Below are 22,058 nucleotides of genomic sequence, written 5' to 3'. Positions count from 1 at the left end.
GGAAAGTGATTGGTTCTCAGTGAATGTAGGTTTGCGGCAGGGGTGTGTGATGTCTCCATGGTTGTTTAATTTGTTTATGGATGGGGTTGTAAGGGAGGTAAATGCAAGAGTTTTGGAAAGAGGGGCAAGTATGAAGTCTGTTGGGGATGAGAGAGCTTGGGAAGTGAGTCAGTTGTTGTTCGCTGATGATACAGCGCTGGTGGCTGATTCATGTGAGAAACTGCAGAAGCTGGTGACTGAGTTTGGTAAAGTGTGTGAAAGAAGAAAGTTAAGAGTAAATGTGAATAAGAGCAAGGTTATTAGGTACAGTAGGGTTGAGGGTAAAGTCAATTGGGAGGTGAGTTTGAACGGAGAAAAACTGGAGGAAGTGAAGTGTTTTAGATATCTGGGAGTGGATCTGGCAGCGGATGGAACCATGGAAGCGGAAGTGGATCATAGGGTGGGGGAGGGGGCGAAAATTCTGGGGGCCTTGAAGAATGTGTGGAAGTCGAGAACATTATCTCGGAAAGCAAAAATGGGTATGTTTGAAGGAATAGTGGTTCCAACAATGTTGTATGGTTGCGAGGCGTGGGCTATGGATAGAGTTGTGCGCAGGAGGATGGATGTGCTGGAAATGAGATGTTTGAGGACAATGTGTGGTGTGAGGTGGTTTGATCGAGTGAGTAACGTAAGGGTAAGAGAGATGTGTGGAAATAAAAAGAGCGTGGTTGAGAGAGCAGAAGAGGGTGTTTTGAAGTGGTTTGGGCACATGGAGAGGATGAGTGAGGAAAGATTGACCAAGAGGATATATGTGTCGGAGGTGGAGGGAGCAAGGAGAAGAGGGGGACCAAATTGGAGGTGGAAAGATGGAGTGAAAAAGATTTTGTGTGATCGGGGCCTGAACATGCAGGAGGGTGAAAGGAGGGCAAGGAATAGAGTGAATTGGAGCGATGTGGTATACCGGGGTTGACGTGCTGTCAGTGGATTGAATCAAGGCATGTGAAGCGTCTGGGGTAAACCATGGAAAGCTGTGTAGGTATGTATATTTGCGTGTGTGGACGTATGTATATACATGTGTATGGGGGGGGGGGGTTGGGCCATTTCTTTCGTCTGTTTCCTTGCGCTACCTCGCAAACGCGAGAGACAGCGACAAAGTATAAAAAAAAAAAAAAAAAAATATATATATATATTCTTTTTACTTTCTTTTCAAACTATTCGCCATTTCCCGCGTTAGCGAGTTAGCATTAAGAACAGAGGACTGGGCCTTTGAGGGAATATCCTCACCTGGCCCTCTTTTCTGTTCCTTCTTTTGGAAAATTAAAAAAAAAGAGAGAGGAAGATTTCCAGCCCCCCCGCTTCCTCCCCTTTTAGTCGCCTTCTACGACACGCAGGGAATACGTGGGAAGTATTCTCTCTCCCCTATCCCCAGGGATATATATATATATATACATATATATATATATATATATATATATATATATATATATATAGAGAGAGAGAGAGAGAGAGAGAGAGAGAGAGAGAGAGAGAGAGAGAGAGAGAGAGAGAGAGAGAGAGAGAGAGAGAGAGAGAGACGTGCTACGTTGATTTTCGTGGTCTACCACCAGAGACAAGAGGATTAATTCCTTCCCTCTCTTATTGCTAAATATGTAGCGTGAGGGACGGTAAACCACGAACATGTAAAAGGGTTTCTGTTCGGTAAACACCTTTATGATACCTGTAAGTAAAGCCCTTGTCATATGAGTCACCGTTTACCGAGGCGCACACACACACACACACACACACACACACATACAAGGAGAGGAACAAAGCCACGCTCCTCGAGGACGGGTCGATATTAATTGGACTCCCATTCCTCCTGGTTCTGAACAATTGTAAACCCTTGAGCACGACGTCACGACCCTGGAGTACGATTCTACGACCCTAGAGCACGGCGATGCGACACCTCCTTGCTTGTATGATAGCCTGGTCTCCGACCTTATCTTTTAAAGATTTAGATTAAAGGCGAACCCCATCATACTCATGAGACAGCGTGTTCAAGAGCCCTAATCAAAAAGGATAAGGCCATACAAGGCCTGCCAGGGAGTGTATGCAAGTGGCCTTCACTGTCATTACTCCCTTGTCCGGCAGCCGACAGCCTTCCTTCAACCGTCTATAAACACCAACATACATTACTCTCTCTCTCTCTCTCTCTCTCTCTCTCTCTCTCTCTCTCTCTCTCTCTCTCTCTCTCTCTCTCTCTCATTGCCAAAATATCTTTCTTATTTCTCTTTACATTAAGGATAAACATCATAACATCGATAAAGTTCTAAAATTATAGGTTTAACACTGCGCGCGCGTGCCATCACATCCTATAATTCTAGGATACATAACGAGACATGAATCTATATTCAAGAAAATAAAACGTTTCCATTTTCATTCCACTGTTCTGTTCATGACATACTACGGATAGATAAACGTTGCCATTCCACTGTTCGACATACTACGGATAGATAACCGTTCCTATTCCGCTGTTTATGACGCAGTATACACTCCCCAAAAATACGATCCCAATGCATGGTTCACGACACACTGCACATGACCAGAGATACGATCCCATTCTGTGGTTCATGACACAAATATACCCCAGAGATCCATTCCATAGTTCATGACCCAGAGACAGGTTCCCATGCCGCAGTTCATGACGTGTGTCGTGTGGCCGGCCTTAGTGTTGTTGACACAAATGCATCACCGGCAACACTGCCTTCAAGTATCGTCTATGCTGGTTGTGCCTCGACTACGTGTAGCAAATGCTTGAACATCACGCTCGCCACATTCACAGCATGCAACCCGCCTACTTAACTCCTGTTTTGACTGCCCTCAACACTGGCTTTTGTTAAAGAGCAACACATGCACCAGAGGGTTGCCTGTTGTCTAAAACTTGTAGACCTGTTTCTAAAAACGACACACACACACACACACACACACACACACACACACACACACACACACACACGCTGACTCAGGCGGACATACAGCAATGCGGACATACGACCAGGAGGGATGTCTACGGCTGCGCTACCGGTCCCTTTATCACCAAACGACGGTTACTCCAAGTTGGATTACAACAACCGGGGGGCTTGCTAGAGCACACCTGGCCAGCCGCCAGCCCGGACATCTGCGACAAGTGTCCTCGACACAGGTGAACAAACACACCTCGGCGTCGCCACGACCACAACTACACACACACATAACACTGTGTACTGAGCAAAGAAAGTTCTCCCTCAAGGTATTTCATCTCTCACCCTAACGAGGGACCGCCCAGAACGCATGACTGAGCCTTCGAGGGGGGGTGATCACTCCTTCGCTCCTCCATCCTTCTACCTTTAGGAGGTAATAATGCAGGAGGGAAGGATCTCCTAGCACCTAATGTATTCGCTCCCGACCCTCAAAGTCTTCCTCGAGGCCATGCAGGAAATACGTGGGTAGTATTCCCTCAGCACTATCCCTACAAAGATATTTCTATTATAAAATATCCTATATTTGTAAGACTGCTACCATGTGGAGTATTTCGGGCGTGCTCATATATATATATATATATATATATATATATATATATATATATATATATATATATATATATATATATATATATATATATATGGTGTGGGAGGCAAGTTGTTAGAAGCAGTGAAAAGTTTTTATCGAGGATGTAAGGCATGTGTACGTGTAGGAAGAGAGGAAAGTAATTGGTTCTCAGTGAATGTAGGTTTGCGGCAGGGGTGTGTGATGTCTCCATGGTTGTTTAATCTGTTTATGAATGGGGTTGTTAGGGAGGTGAATGCAAGAGTTTTGGAAAGAGGGGCAAGTATGAAGTCTGTTGGGGATGAGAGAGCTTGGGAAGTGAGTCAGTTGTTGTTCGCTGATGATACAGCGCTGGTGGCTGATTCATGTGAGAAACTGCAGAAGCTGGTGACTGAGTTTGGTAAAGTGTGTGAAAGAAGAAAGTTAAGAGTAAATGTGAATAAGAGCAAGGTTATTTGGTACAGTGGGGTTGAGGGTCAAGTCAATTGGGAGGTAAGTTTGAATGGAGAAAAACTGGAGGAAGTAAAGTGATTTAGATATCTGGGAGTGGATCTGGCAGCGGATGGAACCATGGAAGCGGAAGTGAATCATAGGGTGGGGGAGGGGGCGAAAATTCTGGGAGCCTTGAAATCCTCCCCTCTCAATTTTTTTTAATTTTCCAAAAGAGGGAACAGAGAAGGGGGCCAGGTGAGGATATTCCCTCAATGGCCCAGTTCTCTGTTCTTAACGCTACCTCGCTAACGTGGGAAATGGCAAATAGTTTGAAAAAAAAAAAAAAAAAAAAAAAATATATATATATATATATATATATATATATATATATATATATATATATATATATATATATATATCCATTTACTTATTTAACTATTTATCATACTTTGTCGCTCTCTCCCGCGTTAGCGAGGTAGCGCAAGGAAACAGACGAAAGAATGGCCCAACCCACCCACATACACATGTATATACATACATGTCCACACGCGCACATATACATACCAATACATTTCAACGTATACACATATATATACATACACAGACATATACATATATACACATGTACATAATTCATTCTTGGTGCCTTTACTCATTTCCCGTCGCCACCCCGCCACACATGAAATGATACACCCTCCCCCCGCATGCGCGCGAGGTAGCGCTAGGAAGATACAACAAAGGCCACATTCGTTCACACTCAGTCTCTAGCTGTCATGTATAATGCAACCAAACCACAGCTCCCTTTCCACATCCAGGCCCCACAAATCATTCCATGGTTTACCCTAGACGCTTCACATGCCCCGGTTCAATCCATTGACAGCACCTCCACCCCGGGATACCACATCATTCCAATTCACTCCATTCCTTGCACAACTTTCACATTCCTGCATGTTCAGGTCCTGATCGCTCAAAATCTTTTTAACTCATTCTTTCCACCTCCAATTTGGTCTCCCACTTCCCCTCGTTTCCTCCACCTCTGACACATATATCCTCTCTGTCATTCTTTCCTCACTCATTCTCTCCATGTGACCAAACCACTTCAACACACCCTCCTCTGCTCTCTCAACCACACTCTTTTTACTACCACACATCTCTCATCCTTTCATTACTTACTCGATCTTACCACCTCAAACCACATATTGTCCTCAAACATCTCATTTCCAACACATCCACCCTCCTCCGCACAACTCTATCTATAGCCCACGCCTCGAAACCATATACCATTGTTGGAACCACTATTCCTTGAAACATACCCATTTTTGCTTTCCGAGATAATGTTCTCGCCTTCCACACATTTTTCAACGCTCCTAAAACTTTCGCCCACTCCCACACCATGTGACTCACTTCCGCTTCCATGGTTTCATCCGTTGCCAAATCCACTCTCAGATATCTAAAACACTTCACTTCCTCCAGCCTCTCTCCACTCAAACTTACCTTCCAATTGACTTGTCCCTCAATCCTACTGTACCTAATATCCTTGCTCTTGTTCACATTTACCCTCAGCTTTCTTTCACACACTTTACCAAACTCAGTCACCAGCTTCTGCAGTTTCTCATCCAAATCAGCCACCAGCGATGTATCATCAGCAAAAAACAACTGACTTACTTCCCAAGCCCTCTCATCCACATCAGACAGCATACTTGCCCCTCTTTCCAAAACTCTTGCATTTACCTCCCTAACAACCCCGTCCATAAACAAATTAAACAACCATGGAGACATCACGCACCCCTGCCGCAAACCGACATTCATTGAGAAGCAATCACTTTCCTCTCTTCCTACTCGTACACATATCCTCGATAAAAAAAAAATTTCAATGCTTCTAGCAACTTGCCTCCTACACCATAAATTCTTAATACCTTCCACAGAGCAACTCTATCAAATCTATCACATGCCTTCTCCAGATCCATAAATGCTACATACAAATCTATTTGCTTTTCTAAGTATTTCTCAAATACATTCTTCAAAGCAAACACCTGATCTACACATCACCTACCACTTCTGAAACCACATTGCTCTTCCCCAATCTGATGCTCTGTACATGCTTTCACCCTCTCAATCAATATCCTCAAATATAATTTTCCAGGAATACTCAACAGATTTATACCTTTGTAATTTGAGCACTCACCCTTATCCCCTTTGCCTTTGTACAATGGCACTATACATGCATTCCGCCAATTCTTAGGCACCTCACCATGAGTCATACATACATCAAATATAGTTACAAACCAGTCAACAACACAGTCACTCCCTTTTTTAATAAATTCTACTGCAATACCATCCAAACCCGATGCCTTGCCGGCTTTCATCTTCCGCAAAGCTTTTACTACCTTTTCTCTGTTTATCAAATCATTCTCCCTAACCCTCTCACTTAGCACACCACCTTGACCAAAACACCCGATTTCTGCCACTCTATCATCTAACACATTCAACAAACCTTCAAAATACTCACTCCATATCCTTCTCAAATCACCACTACTTGTTATTACCTCCCCATTAGCCTCCTTCACTGATGTTCACATTTGTTCCCTTGTCTTACGCACTTTATTTACCTCCATACAAAACATCTTTTCATTCTCCCTAAAATCTAATGTTACTCTCTCACCCCAACTCTCATTTGCTCTCGTTTTCACCTCTTGCACCTTTCTCTTAACCTCCTGCCTCTTTCCTTTATATATCTCCCAGTCATTTGCACTATTTTCCAGCAAAAATCGTCCATATGCCTCTCTCTTCTCTTTCACTAATAATCTTACTTCTTCATCCCACCAATCACTACCCTTTCTAATCTCCATACCTCCCACCTTTCTCAAGCCACAAGCATCTTTTGCGCAAGCCATCACTGCTTCCCTAAATACATCCCATTCCTCCCCCATTCCCCTTCAGTCCTTTGTTCTCACACTTTTCCATTCTGCACTCAGCCTCTCCTGGTACTTCCTCACGCAAGTCTCCTTCCCAAGCTCACTTCCTCTCACCACTCTCTTCACCCCAACATTCTCTCTTCTTTTCTGAAAACCTCTACAAATCTTCACCTTCGCCTCCACAAGATAATGATCAGACATCCCTCAAGTTGCACCTCTCAGCACATTAACATCCAAAAGTCTCTGTTTCGCGCGCCTATCAATTAACACATTCCAATAATGCTCTCTGGCCATCTCTCCTACTTACATACGTATACTTATGTATATCTCTCGTTTTAAACCAGGTATTCCCAATCACCAGTCCTTTTTCAGCACACAAATCTACAAGCTCTTCACCATTTCCATTTACAACACTGTACACCCCATGTACACCAATTATTCCGTCAACTGCCACATTACTCACCTTTGCATTTAAATCACCCATCACTATAACCCGGTATCGTGCATCAAAACTACTAACATACTCATTCAGCTGCTACCAAAACACTTGCCTCTCATGATCTTTCTTCTCGTGCCTAGGTGCATAGGCACCAATAATTACCCATCTCTCTCCATCCACTTTCAGTTTTACCCATATCAATCTAGAGTTTACTTTCTTACACTCTATCACATACTCCCACAACTCCTGTTTCAGGAGTAGTGCTACTCCTTTCCTTGCTCTTGTCCTCTCACCAACCCCTGACTTTACTCCCAAAACATTCCCAAACCACTCTTCCCCTTTACCCTTGAGCTTCGTTTCACTCAGAGCCAAAACATCCAGGTTCCTTTCCTGAAACATACTACCTATCTCTCCTTTTTTCTCATCTTGGTTACATCCACACACATTTAGACACCCCAATCTGAGCCTTCGAGGAGGATGAGCACTCCCCGGGTGACTTCTTTTTCTGTTTCCCCTTTCAGACCCCTTTTAGAAAGTTAAAATACAAGGGGGGGGGGGGAGAGTTTCTAGCCCCCCGGTCCCGTCCCCTTTAGTCGCCTTCTACGATACGTGAGGAATGCGTGGGAAGTATTCTTTCTCACCTATCCCCAGGGATATATATATATATATATATATATATATATATATATATACTACATCATTCCAATTCACTTTATTCCTTGCACACCTTTCACCCTCCTGCATATTCAGGCCCCGATCGCTCAAAATCTTTTTCCTTCCATCTTTCCACCTCCAATTTCGTCTCCCACTTTACCTTGTTCCCTCCACCTCTGGCACATAAATCCTCTTTGTCAATCTTTCCTCGCTCATTCTCTCTAAATGACCAAGCCATTTCAATACACCCTCTTCTGCTCTCTCAACCACACTCTTTTTATTACCACACATCTCTCGTACTCTTTCATTACTTACTCGATGAAACAACCTCATACCACATATTGTCCTCAAACATCTCATTTCCAACACATCCACCCTCCATCGCACAACTCTATAGCATTATACATGACAGCTAGAGACTGAGTGTGAACGAATGTGGCCTTTGTTGTCTCTTCCTGGCGCTACCTTGCTCGCGTGCGGAGGGAGGGGGTTGTCATATCATGTGTGGCGGGGTGGCGACGGGAATAAATAAAGGCAGCAAGTATGAATTATGTACATGTGAATATATGTATATGTCTGTCTGTGTATATATATGCATACGTTGAAATGTATAGGCATATATGTGTGTGTGTGTGTGTGTGTGTGTGTGTGTGTGTGTGTGTGTGTGTGTGTGTGTGTGTGTGGACGTGTATGTATATACATGTGGGCGGGTTGGGCCATTATTTTGTCTGTTTGCTTGCGCTACCTCGCTAACGCGGGAGACAGCGACAGTGTATAATATATATATGTTAGAAGCAGTGAAAAGTTTTTATCGAGGATGTAAGGCATGTGTACGTGTAGGAAGAGAGGAAAGTGATTGGTTCTCAGTGAATGTAGGTTTGCGGCAGGGGTGTGTGATGTCTCCATGGTTTTTTAATTTGTTTATGGATGGGGTTGTTAGGGAGGTGAATGCAAGAGTTTTGGAAAGAGGGGCAAGTATGAAGTCTGTTGGGGATGAGAGAGCTTGGGAAGTGAGTCAGTTGTTGTTCGCTGATGATACAGCGCTGGTGGCTGATTCATGTGAGAAACTGCAGAAGCTGGTGACTGAGTTTGGTAAAGTGTGTGAAAGAAGAAAGTTAAGAGTAAATGTGAATAAGAGCAAGGTTATTAGATAGAGTAGGGTTGAGGGTCAAGTCAATTGGGAGGTGAGTTTGAATGGAGAAAAACTGGAGGAAGTGAAGTGTTTTAGATATCTGGGAGTGGATCTGGCAGCGGATGGAACCATGGAAGCGGAAGTGGATCATAGGGTGGGGGAGGGGGCGAAAATTCTGGGAGCCTTGAAGAATGTGTGGAAGTCGAGAACATTATCTCGGAAAGCAAAAATGGGTATGTTTGAAGGAATAGTGGTTCCAACAATGTTGTATGGTTGCGAGGCGTGGGCTATGGATAGAGTTGTGCGCAGGAGGATGGATGTGCTGGAAATGAGATGTTTGAGGACAATATGTGGTGTGAGGTGGTTTGATCGAGTAAGTAACATAAGGGTAAGAGAGATGTGTGGAAATAAAAAGAGCGTGGTTGAGAGAGCAGAAGAGGGTGTTTTGAAATGGTTCGGGCACATGGAGAGAATGAGTGAGGAAAGATTGACCAAGAGAATATGTGTCGGAGGTGGAGGGAACGAGGAGAAGAGGGAGACCAAATTGGAGGTGGAAAGATGGAGTGAAAAAGATTTTGTGTGATCGGGGCCTGAACATGCAGGAGGGTGAAAGGAGGGCAAGGAATAGAGTGATTTGGAGCGATGTGGTATACCGGGATTGACGTGCTGTCAGTGGATTGAATCAAGGCATGTGAAGCGTCTGGGGTAAACCATGGAAAGCTGTGTAGGTATGTATATTTGCGTGTGTGGACGTATGTATATACATGTGTATGAGGGTGGGTTGGGCCATTTCTTTCGTCTGTTTCCTTGCGCTACCTCGCAAACGCGGGAGACAGCGACAAAGCAAAAAAAAAAAAAAAAAAAAATATACATATATATATATATATATATATATATATATATATATATATATATATATATATATATATATATGAGTCAAGAGATTTAATGTCACACAACCTAGTCAGGACCTCCAGTGACATTATACAAGAGGTCTGCCAACAGGCGTCTCCTTTGCAGGTTATCTCTGCACTTCGAACTTCTGCCAGTAAACAATTGCGGACTTCCAAAACCTTCTCGTCAGATGTGGTTTAGCTTTTCCTTAGCAGTTCACGCGTATATCGGTAAACGGGGCTGTCAACTGCATTATCGCCACGTGCCCGAGGCCAAAGAGGGGCCGCCTCCGTTAAATATCGATGTGGTAAATAACTTAAAAGACTGACTTTCAATTTCCGACCCGCAGATCAATACTGGCGTTGTCGGCCCCTCCTATGGCTTGGCCTGGGTCACTATAGACGACACCCACGCCCCTAATACTCCTATCTTTTCCCATGCCACCGCTACACCCTCTACATAGCCTCAACCTGTGAATTCCCAGGCAAATCCAAGGTTATTCTTAAAGTGCCGTCATCCATTCATACAGATTAGGAATGGATGATACAACCACTGTCCTCCAGCTGATATGTTACCTTGCTCCCCTCTGTACTGCCCTACATCAAATAATACAGAGGGTAATGGAGAGTAACGGGAAGGATAACCAGGGTAATAGGGAGGCTAATAGGGATGGTAAACGGAAGGATAAACGAGAAGGAAACAGGAAGGCAGGTTGGCTGCCAAGGAAACCGCCCAAGTCAATGCCAAATGGCATCCTGAGGGAACGAACATGTTGAGGACGTGCACAATATCTAGGACACACAAGAAGGATGTGGGGACACGTCGGAAATGCTCACGCACATACTGCGACGTGACGGCACAGAGGACATGGCCATGCATATACCACGGTTTAAGGACATGGTCATGCACACACCACGAGGTGAGGACACGGAGAAGGATATGGCGCTATGGATGTAACAGAAGGAAGGGAGGGGAGGGGGATAATTTCAGACATTGGGGAGCATGGAGAAACTTACACGACGTGGGGAAAGATCTAGAGGACACGCCGGACGTGGTAATCGGCCAAGCACGGAGAGGGTAAGCCAAGAGCGAGGGAGGCCGGGGCAGATCGTTACTTAAAGCCCTGTCCCCAGGCCATTGTGTGCTGGAGGAAGCGATGACCAGGCGATGTGTGTGTGTGTGTGTGTGTGTGTGTGTGTGTGTGTGTGTGTGTGTGTGTGAGAGAGAGAGAGAGAGAGAGAGAGAGAGAGAGAGAGAGAGAGAGAGAGAGAGAGAGAGAGAGAGACTATTCTTCTGGCGACAGGAGGAGGAGGGAAGGTAGATAAGGTAGATTACAATCTTCCAAATGGCGGGAGAAGCATAGGGGAAAAAATATATGAAGGGAACTCCCTCGCCTCAAGCCTTTACAAACGACCACTTCTCTTATCATCTGTGGAAGATGACCTTTATATAAGACGGCCAGGATTCGACACCCATCCTCATGGCACATCCTTACACACAGGCTTTCATAACCTGATACATGCTAACCACGTTGATAGAAAGAAAAAAAAAAACATCTGTAGTAAGCGTCATGGTCGACGTTTTCTCTTGAAATTTCCCTTACAGCTCCAGCAAAATGGCTGGACGTAAAGTTATATCTTTCTTGGCTGTTGACTGGAAGGACGGGAGCCTGGAAGTTGGAGGCTGGGAGGATGTTGTCGGAGGGTTCTCGGTGGTGCAGGCAGAGTGAGTAAGAACTTGAGAAAAATGAAAGAAAAAATATGAGAGAGGGTAGGGCAGGTTCCTTGCCTCAACGAGGAGCTAAGCTGCCCATGGAAAAGTGATTCATTTACGTTTATGGAATTATCGTAATAAACAAAAAAGGAGGAAAGTTGCGTTCCTCAAAATTCGGTAACCCTGAACGAAGAAATACTGAAGGTAAACGAAGAATAAAAAACAAGGTGGAGAATGACTACGCGGGAATATACGGCGATAGAAAAACACAAAATGAGGATGGAAACATGACGTCATAAACAAGACAGATTTCCGTCGTCTCTCGACATTGGACGCTTATCTTTCCGGTGACGGACTATCAGCCAACACTCACTCGTACTGTATAGAAAAAAAAATTAACCAGTCTGGGGGATTAGCTAAGCTCAAGCGTTATCATAAAAGTACGCTGCACGCGCAGCAAGGATGAAGAGCAACAGAAGCGAACTTGGTGCTTCAGCAACCACTTGAAAACGAAGGTGCGGCCTTTGAACTCGACGGGACTGTCCTTGTATAAGATGTGTGGCCCGACCTCTGGTGGGTCATCGCGGAAAGACTAGCCAACGTAGCCAGTGGGTATATTTCATCATCGTTATACCAAGAATGGCGGAAACAAGGAACGGTATATGACGTGAGGAGACACGACCAAAAACTTGATTTCCAAACACCTGTCACGAAAACCTCGGAAACACTTAGATACGAAGGAACACTAAGACAAGAAGGAACACGGACAAGAAAGGAGCCAGAAGACCATACACTTAGTATAAGGCAGTTCGAGATTAAGTTGACGACGACAGGGCATTACAAGGACGTGTGTATACCAAAGCTAAACCTACTTACATGTGGACTTATAACTTGGTGGCGATGATCGATATAAAAAAGGGAAAAAAAAGCTGTAAACTGTCAACAAGAGTATAGGATATAGAGTAAATACAGCGAAGCATGGACACAGTTTCTAACTTCACTGGCGTCTACTCAGCAGTGAACTGCTGCTGTTGTTGTTGCTGGAACTGAACCACGTAGTATGAAATATGGTTGCTCCTAAGACTGCGACATTTCATAACCTGTTTTTAGGCTAACCACAAACAGGTCCATTGCACGGAGGTTTATGATGCGAGGTCACGGGTAAGCTGAACCAGTCTGCTGGGCTGTTGTTATTATTTTACCATCTCGGAGCCACTTCCATGGGGGTTACGCAAGCTTGAAAGCTCCTTGACGAGACTTTGCTCCTTTCTGTTCTCTGACAAAATACAGCCTTGCCGAAGATAACTTCCCGATTGCGGTGTAACCACACCTCATGCAGGCTGAGTTCGGTAACATCCTTGCAAAGTTTATATCCATATATATATATATATATATATATATATATATATATATATATATATATATATATATATATACTCTCTTTCTTTCTTATATTTATTTCATTATACTTTGTCGCTGTCTCTCGCGTGAGCGAGGTAGCGCAAAGAAACAGACGAAAGAATGGCCCAATCCACCCACATACACATGTATATACATACACGTCCGCACACGCACATATAAATACCTATACACTTCAACGTATACATATAAATACACACACATTTATACACATGTACATAATTCATACTTGCTGCCTTTATTCACTCTCGTCGCCACCCCACCACACATGAAATGACAAACCCCTCCCCCGGCATGCGCGAGGTGGCGCTAGGAAAAAACAACAAAGGACACATTCGTTCACACTCAATCTCTGGCTGTCATGTATAATGCACCGAAACCAAGGCTCCCTTTCCACATCCAGGCCCCACAAAACTTTCCATGGTTTACCCTTGACGCTTCACATTCCCTGGGTCAATCCATTGACAGCACGTCGACCCTACTTACCTGCTTTGTGAAAGATGATTCCGGGCAACTCTAAAGTCAAGAGGATAGTATTTCCCGGGGAGGCTGCTGTCTACATCCCGGAGGGTGCAATATAGATTCAAACACAACTTCAACACTCGTAAGTCAGGGACAGTAGTACTTCCCTGGTTTGAGGCGAGGACATCGTATGTATCGTGGCTGTAAAAGTAAAACCAGTGGGTGTAGGAAGAATAGCGACCATTGCAGCGATGGTACAGCACATCTTGTTGATACGACGTGGGTCTCTTATACCGACCCCGGAAGGACAGCAGTTATGAAGGCCTAATTAGGAGCCTCCCTATCACCCACGTTCCTGCCTCCTCCTCTCATCAAGTAGAGGCTTCTCTTCTCTGGATTCCTCTTCTTTTGTTTCTCTACTTCATCTCTCGCTTCCCTTTGCGTTGCAGCTGTTGCCCATTTCTTGGCGTGTTCTTGTAATCCTTTTTCCTCTGTAGGTGTTCGTTTTATCATCTTGAGCTTCTTTCATATTTTTTCCTCTTCTTGATAGAATCAACTATGTTCTCGATCTCTGTTTTTACTGTCCTCTTCAGTCCCTTCGTCAAGTAAGGTTCTTGGGTAGTTCTTTCCCTGCTTCCCAGAGAAGAGTCAGCGGTCAGGTCAGGTCATGAGAGAGAGAGAGAGAGAGAGAGAGAGAGAGAGAGAGAGAGAGAGAGAGAGAGAGAGAGAGAGAGAGAGGGGGGGGGGGGAGATATCGGAGGCTCAACGTCTGTGTCTGGAACATGGTAAGTTCTCCTAGTATTGGAGAACTTAACACCGTATCATCCTGTACGCCTTAAAAGAGGAAAAAAAAAAATATCGACGATAAAAACAGGAAGCCTTATCTAACGGAAAATGTTTCTGTGTAGAACTTATAAGTTAGATGAAAATGAAGCAACACATATTAACATCAAGAACCTTTCCTTACCTTGGCTGGCCCGGAGGTACCGTTCGCTGGGGAACTTCGAGAACCATCTAGATCCTTCCTACCCTAGGAAACACACCCCCTTCCCTCCCACCCCAACCCCTTTCTCTCGCTGCCGTGGATAAGACTATGGAGCAACTGTGAACCTCCACCAAGGTGACCTGCGTGTCGCATACAGATCCGGGAGGACAAAGAACGGTGTGGCTGAGACGCGGTCAAGAAGGTGACAGAAGAAAAGACTGGAGAAACTCGCAAGATTAGGTGGATGATAAGAAGGAAAAGCAAGAGTATTTCAGCAGCATGGTGACTACAATCTAGCAGAATCAGGTGAGAGTCCTCACCTCTTTAATAACATGAGATCCGCCGGGCTTATAATTACCGTAATTATGACCAAACTCCACATTTATTCAACAAGTACCCGCATGCTGATCACGGGAGAGCCAAGCAGAATGCATAACAACTCGAGCAAGCAAGTTAGCAAGCAAGCGCAGAGAGAGAGGGAGAGACAGAGAGAGAGAGAGAGAGAGAGAGAGAGAGAGAGAGAGAGAGAGAGAGAGAGAGAGAGAGAGAGAGAGAGAGAGAGATTTAGCCCCATCACGGGGTAAGTCCCCAACGATGATGATACTATGATGATATTATATGTAAAGAGCCTGTGTGAGGTAACATAACTCATTGTGAGTGTGTAGGTGAAAAGTATTGAGGTGTGAGTGAGGAGAGGTGATTGATATGAGTCTAACTGTATGGCGGTGATGGTGGTGGTGATGATGAAAATGATGGCGCAAGTGGCTGTGATAGTGCAACTGCTTCTGCTGGTGGTGGTACTGACTGTGGCGGTGGCGAAGGAGGTGGAAATACTGTTTTTGTGTTGCAGGCAGGGGGTGGGGGAAGATGAAGCTATATGTGGTGGAGACAAGGTTGGGTGGTGGCAGCGAAGGTGGATTGCGAAACCTTGCAAGGCGGTCAGGGGTCCACATAACACAGTATATGGAGGCTCCACACACCTCCACCCACAGTCAAAGCCCCAGTAAGTGTAAAGCTCTGCAGGTTGTGCTTGTGACGTACCGCTCGTTCGTATCAAATCCACCAGCAAAGGGGTGTACACATGGACAAACCATGAAACCAATCATGCACTGTAGCAGCGGGCCATAATACGTCAGAGAACGCATGATGTATGTCATCAAAGTTAATTAAGATACTATAAAGTGTCGGCATAACAAAACGAGTGCGAGCTAGCTCAGAGTGTAAAAAAGAAGAATAACGCGAAAACGAGGCACAGAGCAAGAAAAATTGAAGGTCATTGTCATTGGGTAAGACTCAACACGGCAGAAGTATATCAAACACTCCCATGAAAACGAAACCAACGAAGAGCAACACAAATGTCATGGAAGACAAGTTCAGTCACTTAAGACAGTGACGTTAAGGGCCACTCAGACGACGTGATCATGTAATACAAATACAATTTTCAATCTGTTAACTTCGTCTCCCTCCACATGGGGTGGAGCCGATACGTCTCGAAGTACTTCGCCTCCCTTTGGCGCACACACCCTCAACCCAAGTCCAGAGTGCTCAATAGAAAAAAAATAGAGTAGCTTCCAGGTTAAAATGGAGCCTTTCTTAACATATTTACTCTATGCTTGGTCACAGAGTGACTCTGATCATAGGAAGGAGAGAGTCAGATAGTCAACTGCTCCAAGAAAACTGTTCTGTGACTCTCCAAATCATACTTCAAAGATGGAAACTGTTAAATTGATTCTTCACGTGAGAACACACCCATCCCCACCCACACACCTACACACACACACACACACACACACACACACACACACACACACACACACAGATCAATTACACTTGTATCCTATGGACAACTGATTCCTTTTCCATCGTCACCTCAAAGGCTTCTGTTGGTCTACCTCTTCTTCCTATAATTTCAACTCTACCACCATTTATCGTCTTGACCCCATCTTCTACCACCACATCTCATCGTTCTGCAACTTACCTTTCCTCTTGTTTCTACCTATACCACGTGAGTTACGTGATCATAACTATATCATAGTCGATACGTCATAAGGACGATCCTTAAACACCAGGAGGCCATCATACCGAAGGGTCGTATACTCGTACTCAATGGTCGTAATGTCCTGCTTAAAGGGTTAGAAGTCACAGACAATGAAACGGCAAAAACCGGGTCAATTAGAACAATTAACACAGCCAAAGCAATATAAATGAAGGCATACTGCGTCAAGATGTTGTAATATCACAAGTACGCAATAAGTAAAGTCGCCACAATTATGTTACAACGCCTAGCCCCGCAAAAAATTCTCTCCCTTCAAACCCATTCCCAATTCCATGTGGTTAGATGAGAGAGAGAGAGAGAGAGAGAGAGAGAGAGAGAGAGAGAGAGAGAGAGAGAGAGAGAGAATCATCCTATGCACTGTTGCTATGCTTCTGCAAGCTTGGCGAGCCCTGTGGGCGCCAAACGTCTCAAACACTTTATTTGCCGAGGTCCGTCACAGATCACTCTATAATTCAGCAAACTACAAAGCTCAGATCATTGCCACAATCTAACTTAAACTATAACTCAGATCATAATCATAATCTGACCAACTTAAACCATAACTCAGATCACTGTCATAACCTAACCAACTTAGTGCAATATAATTGAATAAAGAAAATCAAACACTCAAATACGATTTTGATGAAATATTGTCACATGATCAAAGAAGACCAAAGGAAGATGTTAAACAGAACTTACTGAAATAACAGGAAGATATACATACGTATACAAAAAATCAGAAATAAAAATGAGAAAACCTAAAAATTAAAAACTCGTAAAAATGACAAAATTCAAAAATCAAAAACTCGTAAAAATTACAAAATCCAAGGAAAAAAAACATCTTAGTATTACTATGAGCCCAAATGATTACTTACGGTTCAGAAATACACTGAATATTACACTCACATAGCCAACTTGATCCAGTCAAATAAGTCTATTAGGAAGGTAAATCTATCAATTAGTTTTAATTCAGAAGGGTAACTGGAGCACAATATACTTGTACGCAAGCAAAACCACAAGGCACCAAGCGCCCCAGTCAGTATAAATACGCATCCTTATAGTCAAAACAAGTATATTTGTAAGGAAAAGAAGCATCTATGTAAATAAAAGTGAACAATTATCTTTATAAACAAAAATTCATGTAAGGTACGGAAAACATGCATCCATGTAAGGCAAGATAAGAAAAAAGTATCTTTGTAAGGTCAACAAGCAGTCATGTAAGGTAATGTAAACAAGCAGTCATGTATGGTAAAGTAAACGAGTATCTTCGTGAGATAAACAAGTATCTTCGTACGGTAAACAAATATCTTCATACGGTAAACAAGCAGTCATGTAAGGAAAGACATACAAGTATCTTTGCAAGGTGAGTAACCTTCCTCATAAAGCAAACAAAGCAAACAAGACTCTCTCTCCCCTCTACTTAATCATATACTGGAGAGGTAAACACTCTTCAGACGTACACTAAAGTTACAAATCTTATGACACAAGCTAAATGCCCAATTACAGAACTGGATTATCACTTAATAGTAAGAATTTACTGGCTTCTGACAATACAAAAAGCTTTAAACGATCAAAACATAAAAAAAAAAGTTAAGAACAATTTCATGGCTTATGAGGCAACATAATCTTTTGTATATACTCGCATGTATAAGTACACATATATAATTAGACACGTCTCCCAGGTCTATATGTACGAAATCTTTTTTTAATCATTATAGAAAAGATGAACTCCCCCCCCCCCCCCTCCCAAGCCATTGACGCAATCATTTAATGAGCGAGTCACAACACAAGAGGTGGTGGTACACAAGACACACTTTACAAAATTACCAGAAGAAACATCCCCCCCCCCCCCCAACTTATGCGACGCACCCGCGTCCTCAGTTTTTTCCACCTATTCAGGCGTCACCAGGGGAAATTCCCGTAGTGAACGTAGTGAATGGGATTTCCTCTTATTTCCACACGCACACGCACACACACGCATATATATATATATATATATATATATATATATATATATATATATATATATATATATATATATATATATTCTTTCTTTTAAACTATTCGCCATTTCCCGCGTTAGCGAGGTAGCGCTAAGAACAGAGGACTGGGCCTTTTTTGGAATATCCTCAACTGGCCCCCTCTGTTCCTTCTTTTGGAAAAAAAAAAAAAAAAAAATATATATATATATATATATATATATATATATATATATATATATATATATATATATATATATATATATATATATATATATATATATATATATATGCGTGTGTGTGTGTGTGTGTGTGTGTGTGTGTGTGTGTGTGAGGTGATTATTACACGAAAGTGCACTTGAGAACTTCATTTCCCCGTGCAATAATAGTGACTGTACTCGTCAACAAGGACAAAGCCCATCCTTGGACTACAGACCGATGCTTCATAGTGTGTGAGCGGCAACATTAAAATCCCGTCAGTTAACACGACGACACACGGCCTAAGAAAAACGCAGCGACCAAGGCCAGTCTGGACGCGTAGGGAACAAAGCCAGTCTGGTCTCTCTCCAATGGGAAACAATCCGGATAGAACTAGGTCGAACTAGACAAATAATCCGACGGGTTCCACACTGTTAGCACACAATAGAAATAACTGGATATCTGATATATATATATATATATATATATATATATATATATATATATATATATATATATATATATATATATATATATATATATATATATATATATATATATATATTCTGTTTCTCCTTTTAGAAAGTTAAAATACAAAGAGGGGAGGGTTTCTAGCCCCCCCGCTCCCGTCCCCTTTAGTCGCCTTCTACGACACGTGAGGAATGCTTGGGAAGTATTCTTTCTCCCCTATCCCAAGGGGTTTCGGTGCATTATTACATGACAGCTAGAGACTGAGTGTGAACGAATGGGGCCTTTGTTGTCTTTTCCTAGCGCTACCTTGCACACATAAGGGGGGAGGGGGTTGTTATTCCATGTGTGGCGAGGTGGCGATCGGAATAAATAAAGGCAGACAGTATGAATTATGTACATGTGTATATATGTATATGTCTGTGTGTGTATATATATGTATACATTAAGATGTATAGGTATGTACATTTGCGTGTGTGGACGTGTACGTATATACATGTGTATGTGGGTAGGTTGGGCCATTCTTTCGTCTGTTTCCTTGCGCTACCTCGCTAACGCGGAAGACAGCGACAAAGCAAAATAAATAAATAAATATATATATATATATATATATATATATATATATATATATATATATATATATATATATATATCTTTCTTTCAAACTATTCGCCACTTCCCGCGTTAGCAAGGTAGCGTTAAGAACAGAGGACTGGGCCTCTGAGGGAATATCCTCACCTGGCACCCTTCTTTGTTCCTTCTTTTGGAAAATCAAAAAAAAAAAAAAAAAAAAAAAAAGGGGAGGATTTCCAGCCCCCCGCTCCCTCCCCTTTTAGTCGCCTTCTACGACACGCAGAGAATACGTGGGAAGTATTCTTTCTCCCCTATCCCCAGGGCTAAATATATATATATATATATATATATATATATATATATATATATATATATATATATATATATATATATATATATATATGGAGAAAAACTGGAGGAAGTGAAGTGTTTTAGATATCTGGGAGTGGATCTGGCAGCGGATGGAACCATGGAAGCGGAAGTGGATCATAGGGTGGGGGAGGGGGCGAGAATCCTGGGGGCCTTGAAGAATGTGTGGAAGTCGAGAACATTATCTCGGAAAGCAAAAATGGGTATGTTTGAAGGAATAGTGGTTTCAACAATGTTGTATGGTTGCGAGGCGTGGGCTATGGATAGAGTTGTGCGCAGGAGGATGGATGTGCTGGAAATGAGATGTTTGAGGACAATGTGTGGTGTGAGGTGGTTTGATCGAGTGAGTAACGTAAGGGTAAGAGAGATGTGTGGAAATAAAAAGAGCGTGGTTGAGAGAGCAGAAGAGGGTGTTTTGAAGTGGTTTGGGCACATGGAAAGGATGAGTGAGGAAAGATTGACCAAGAGGATATATGTGTCGGAGGTGGAGGGAACAAGGAGAAGAGGGAGACCAAATTGGAGGTGGAAAGATGGAGTGAAAAAGATTTTGTGTGATCGGGGCCTGAACATGCAGGAGGGTGAAAGGAGGGCAAGGAATAGAGTGAATTGGAGCGATGTGGTATACCGGGGTTGACGTGCTGTCAGTGGATTGAAGCAGGGCATGTGAAGCGTCTGGGGTAAACCATGGAAAGCTGTGTAGGTATGCATATTTGCGTGTGTGGACGTATGTATATACATGTGTATGGGGGGGGGGGGGGTTGGGCCATTTCTTTCGTCTGTTTCCTTGCGCTACCTCGCAAACGCGGGAGACAGCGACAAAGTATAAAATATATATATATATATATATATATATATATATATATATATATATATATATATATATATATATATATATATATATTTTTTGCTTTGTCGCTGTCTCCCGCGTTTGCGAGGTAGCGCAAGGAAAACAGACGAAAGAAATGGCCCAACCCACCCCCATACACATGTATATACATACACGTCCACACACGGAAATATACATACCTACACAGCTTTCCATGGTTTACCCCAGACGCTTTGCATGCCCTGATTCAATCCACTGACAGCACGTCAACCCCGGTATACCACATCGATCCAATTCACTCTATTCCTTGCCCTCCTTTCACCCTCCTGCATGTTCAGGCCCCGATCACTCAAAATCTTTTTCACTCCATCTTTCCACCTCCAATTTGGTCTCCCACTTCTCCTCGTTCCCTCCACCTCCGACACATATATCCTCTTGGTCAATCTTTCCTCACTCATTCTCTCCATGTGCCCAAACCATTTCAAAACACCCTCTTCTGCTCTCTCAACCACGCTCTTTATAATTCCACACATCTCTCTTACCCTTACGTTACTTACTCAATCAAACCACCTCACACCACATATTGTCCTCAAACATCTCATTTCCAGCACATCCACCCTCCTGCGCACAACTCTATCCATAGCCCACGCCTCGCAACCATACAACATTGTTGGAACCACTATTCCTTCAAACATACCCATTTTTTCTTTCCGAGATAATGTTCTCGACTTCCACACATTCTTCAAGGCTCCCAGGATTTTCGCCCCCTCCCCCACCCTATGATCCACTTCCGCTTCCATGGTTCCATCCGCTGCCACATCCACTCCCAGATATCTAAAACACTTTACTTCCTCCAGTTTTTCTCCATTCAAACTTACCTCCCAATTGACTTGACCCTCAACCCTACTGTACCTAATAACCTTGCTCTTATTCACATTTACTCTTAACTTTCTTCTTTCACACACTTTACCAAACTCAGTCACCAGCTTCTGCAGTTTCTCACATGAATCAGCCACCAGCGC

At 43.2% G+C, this 22,058-nt stretch overlaps 1 protein-coding gene across 3 annotated transcripts in view; it reads right to left on the bottom strand.

The window, feature by feature from the left end:
• LOC139761662 (protein Aster-B-like) overlaps positions 1-22,058 on the bottom strand; it is a 293,330-nt gene that overhangs the window by 189,671 nt on the left and 81,601 nt on the right. The window contains exon 1 of one of the 3 annotated variants that reach the window (XM_071685979.1): positions 14,571-14,632. The exons of the other annotated variants lie outside the window; for them this stretch is intronic. Within the exon in view, the coding sequence (XP_071542080.1) occupies positions 14,571-14,617 (47 nt within the window). The 5' untranslated portion in view covers positions 14,618-14,632. Of the gene's footprint in view, positions 1-14,570; positions 14,633-22,058 lie in introns of those variants that run through there. 3 annotated transcript variants of the gene reach the window in all.

The sequence above is a fragment of the Panulirus ornatus genome, chromosome 41 (assembly GCF_036320965.1).
Source record: "Panulirus ornatus isolate Po-2019 chromosome 41, ASM3632096v1, whole genome shotgun sequence".
Lineage (NCBI taxonomy): Eukaryota > Metazoa > Arthropoda > Malacostraca > Decapoda > Palinuridae > Panulirus > Panulirus ornatus.
Note: the sequence above shows the minus strand (reverse complement) of the source record. Positions and strands in the feature narration are given on the sequence as shown.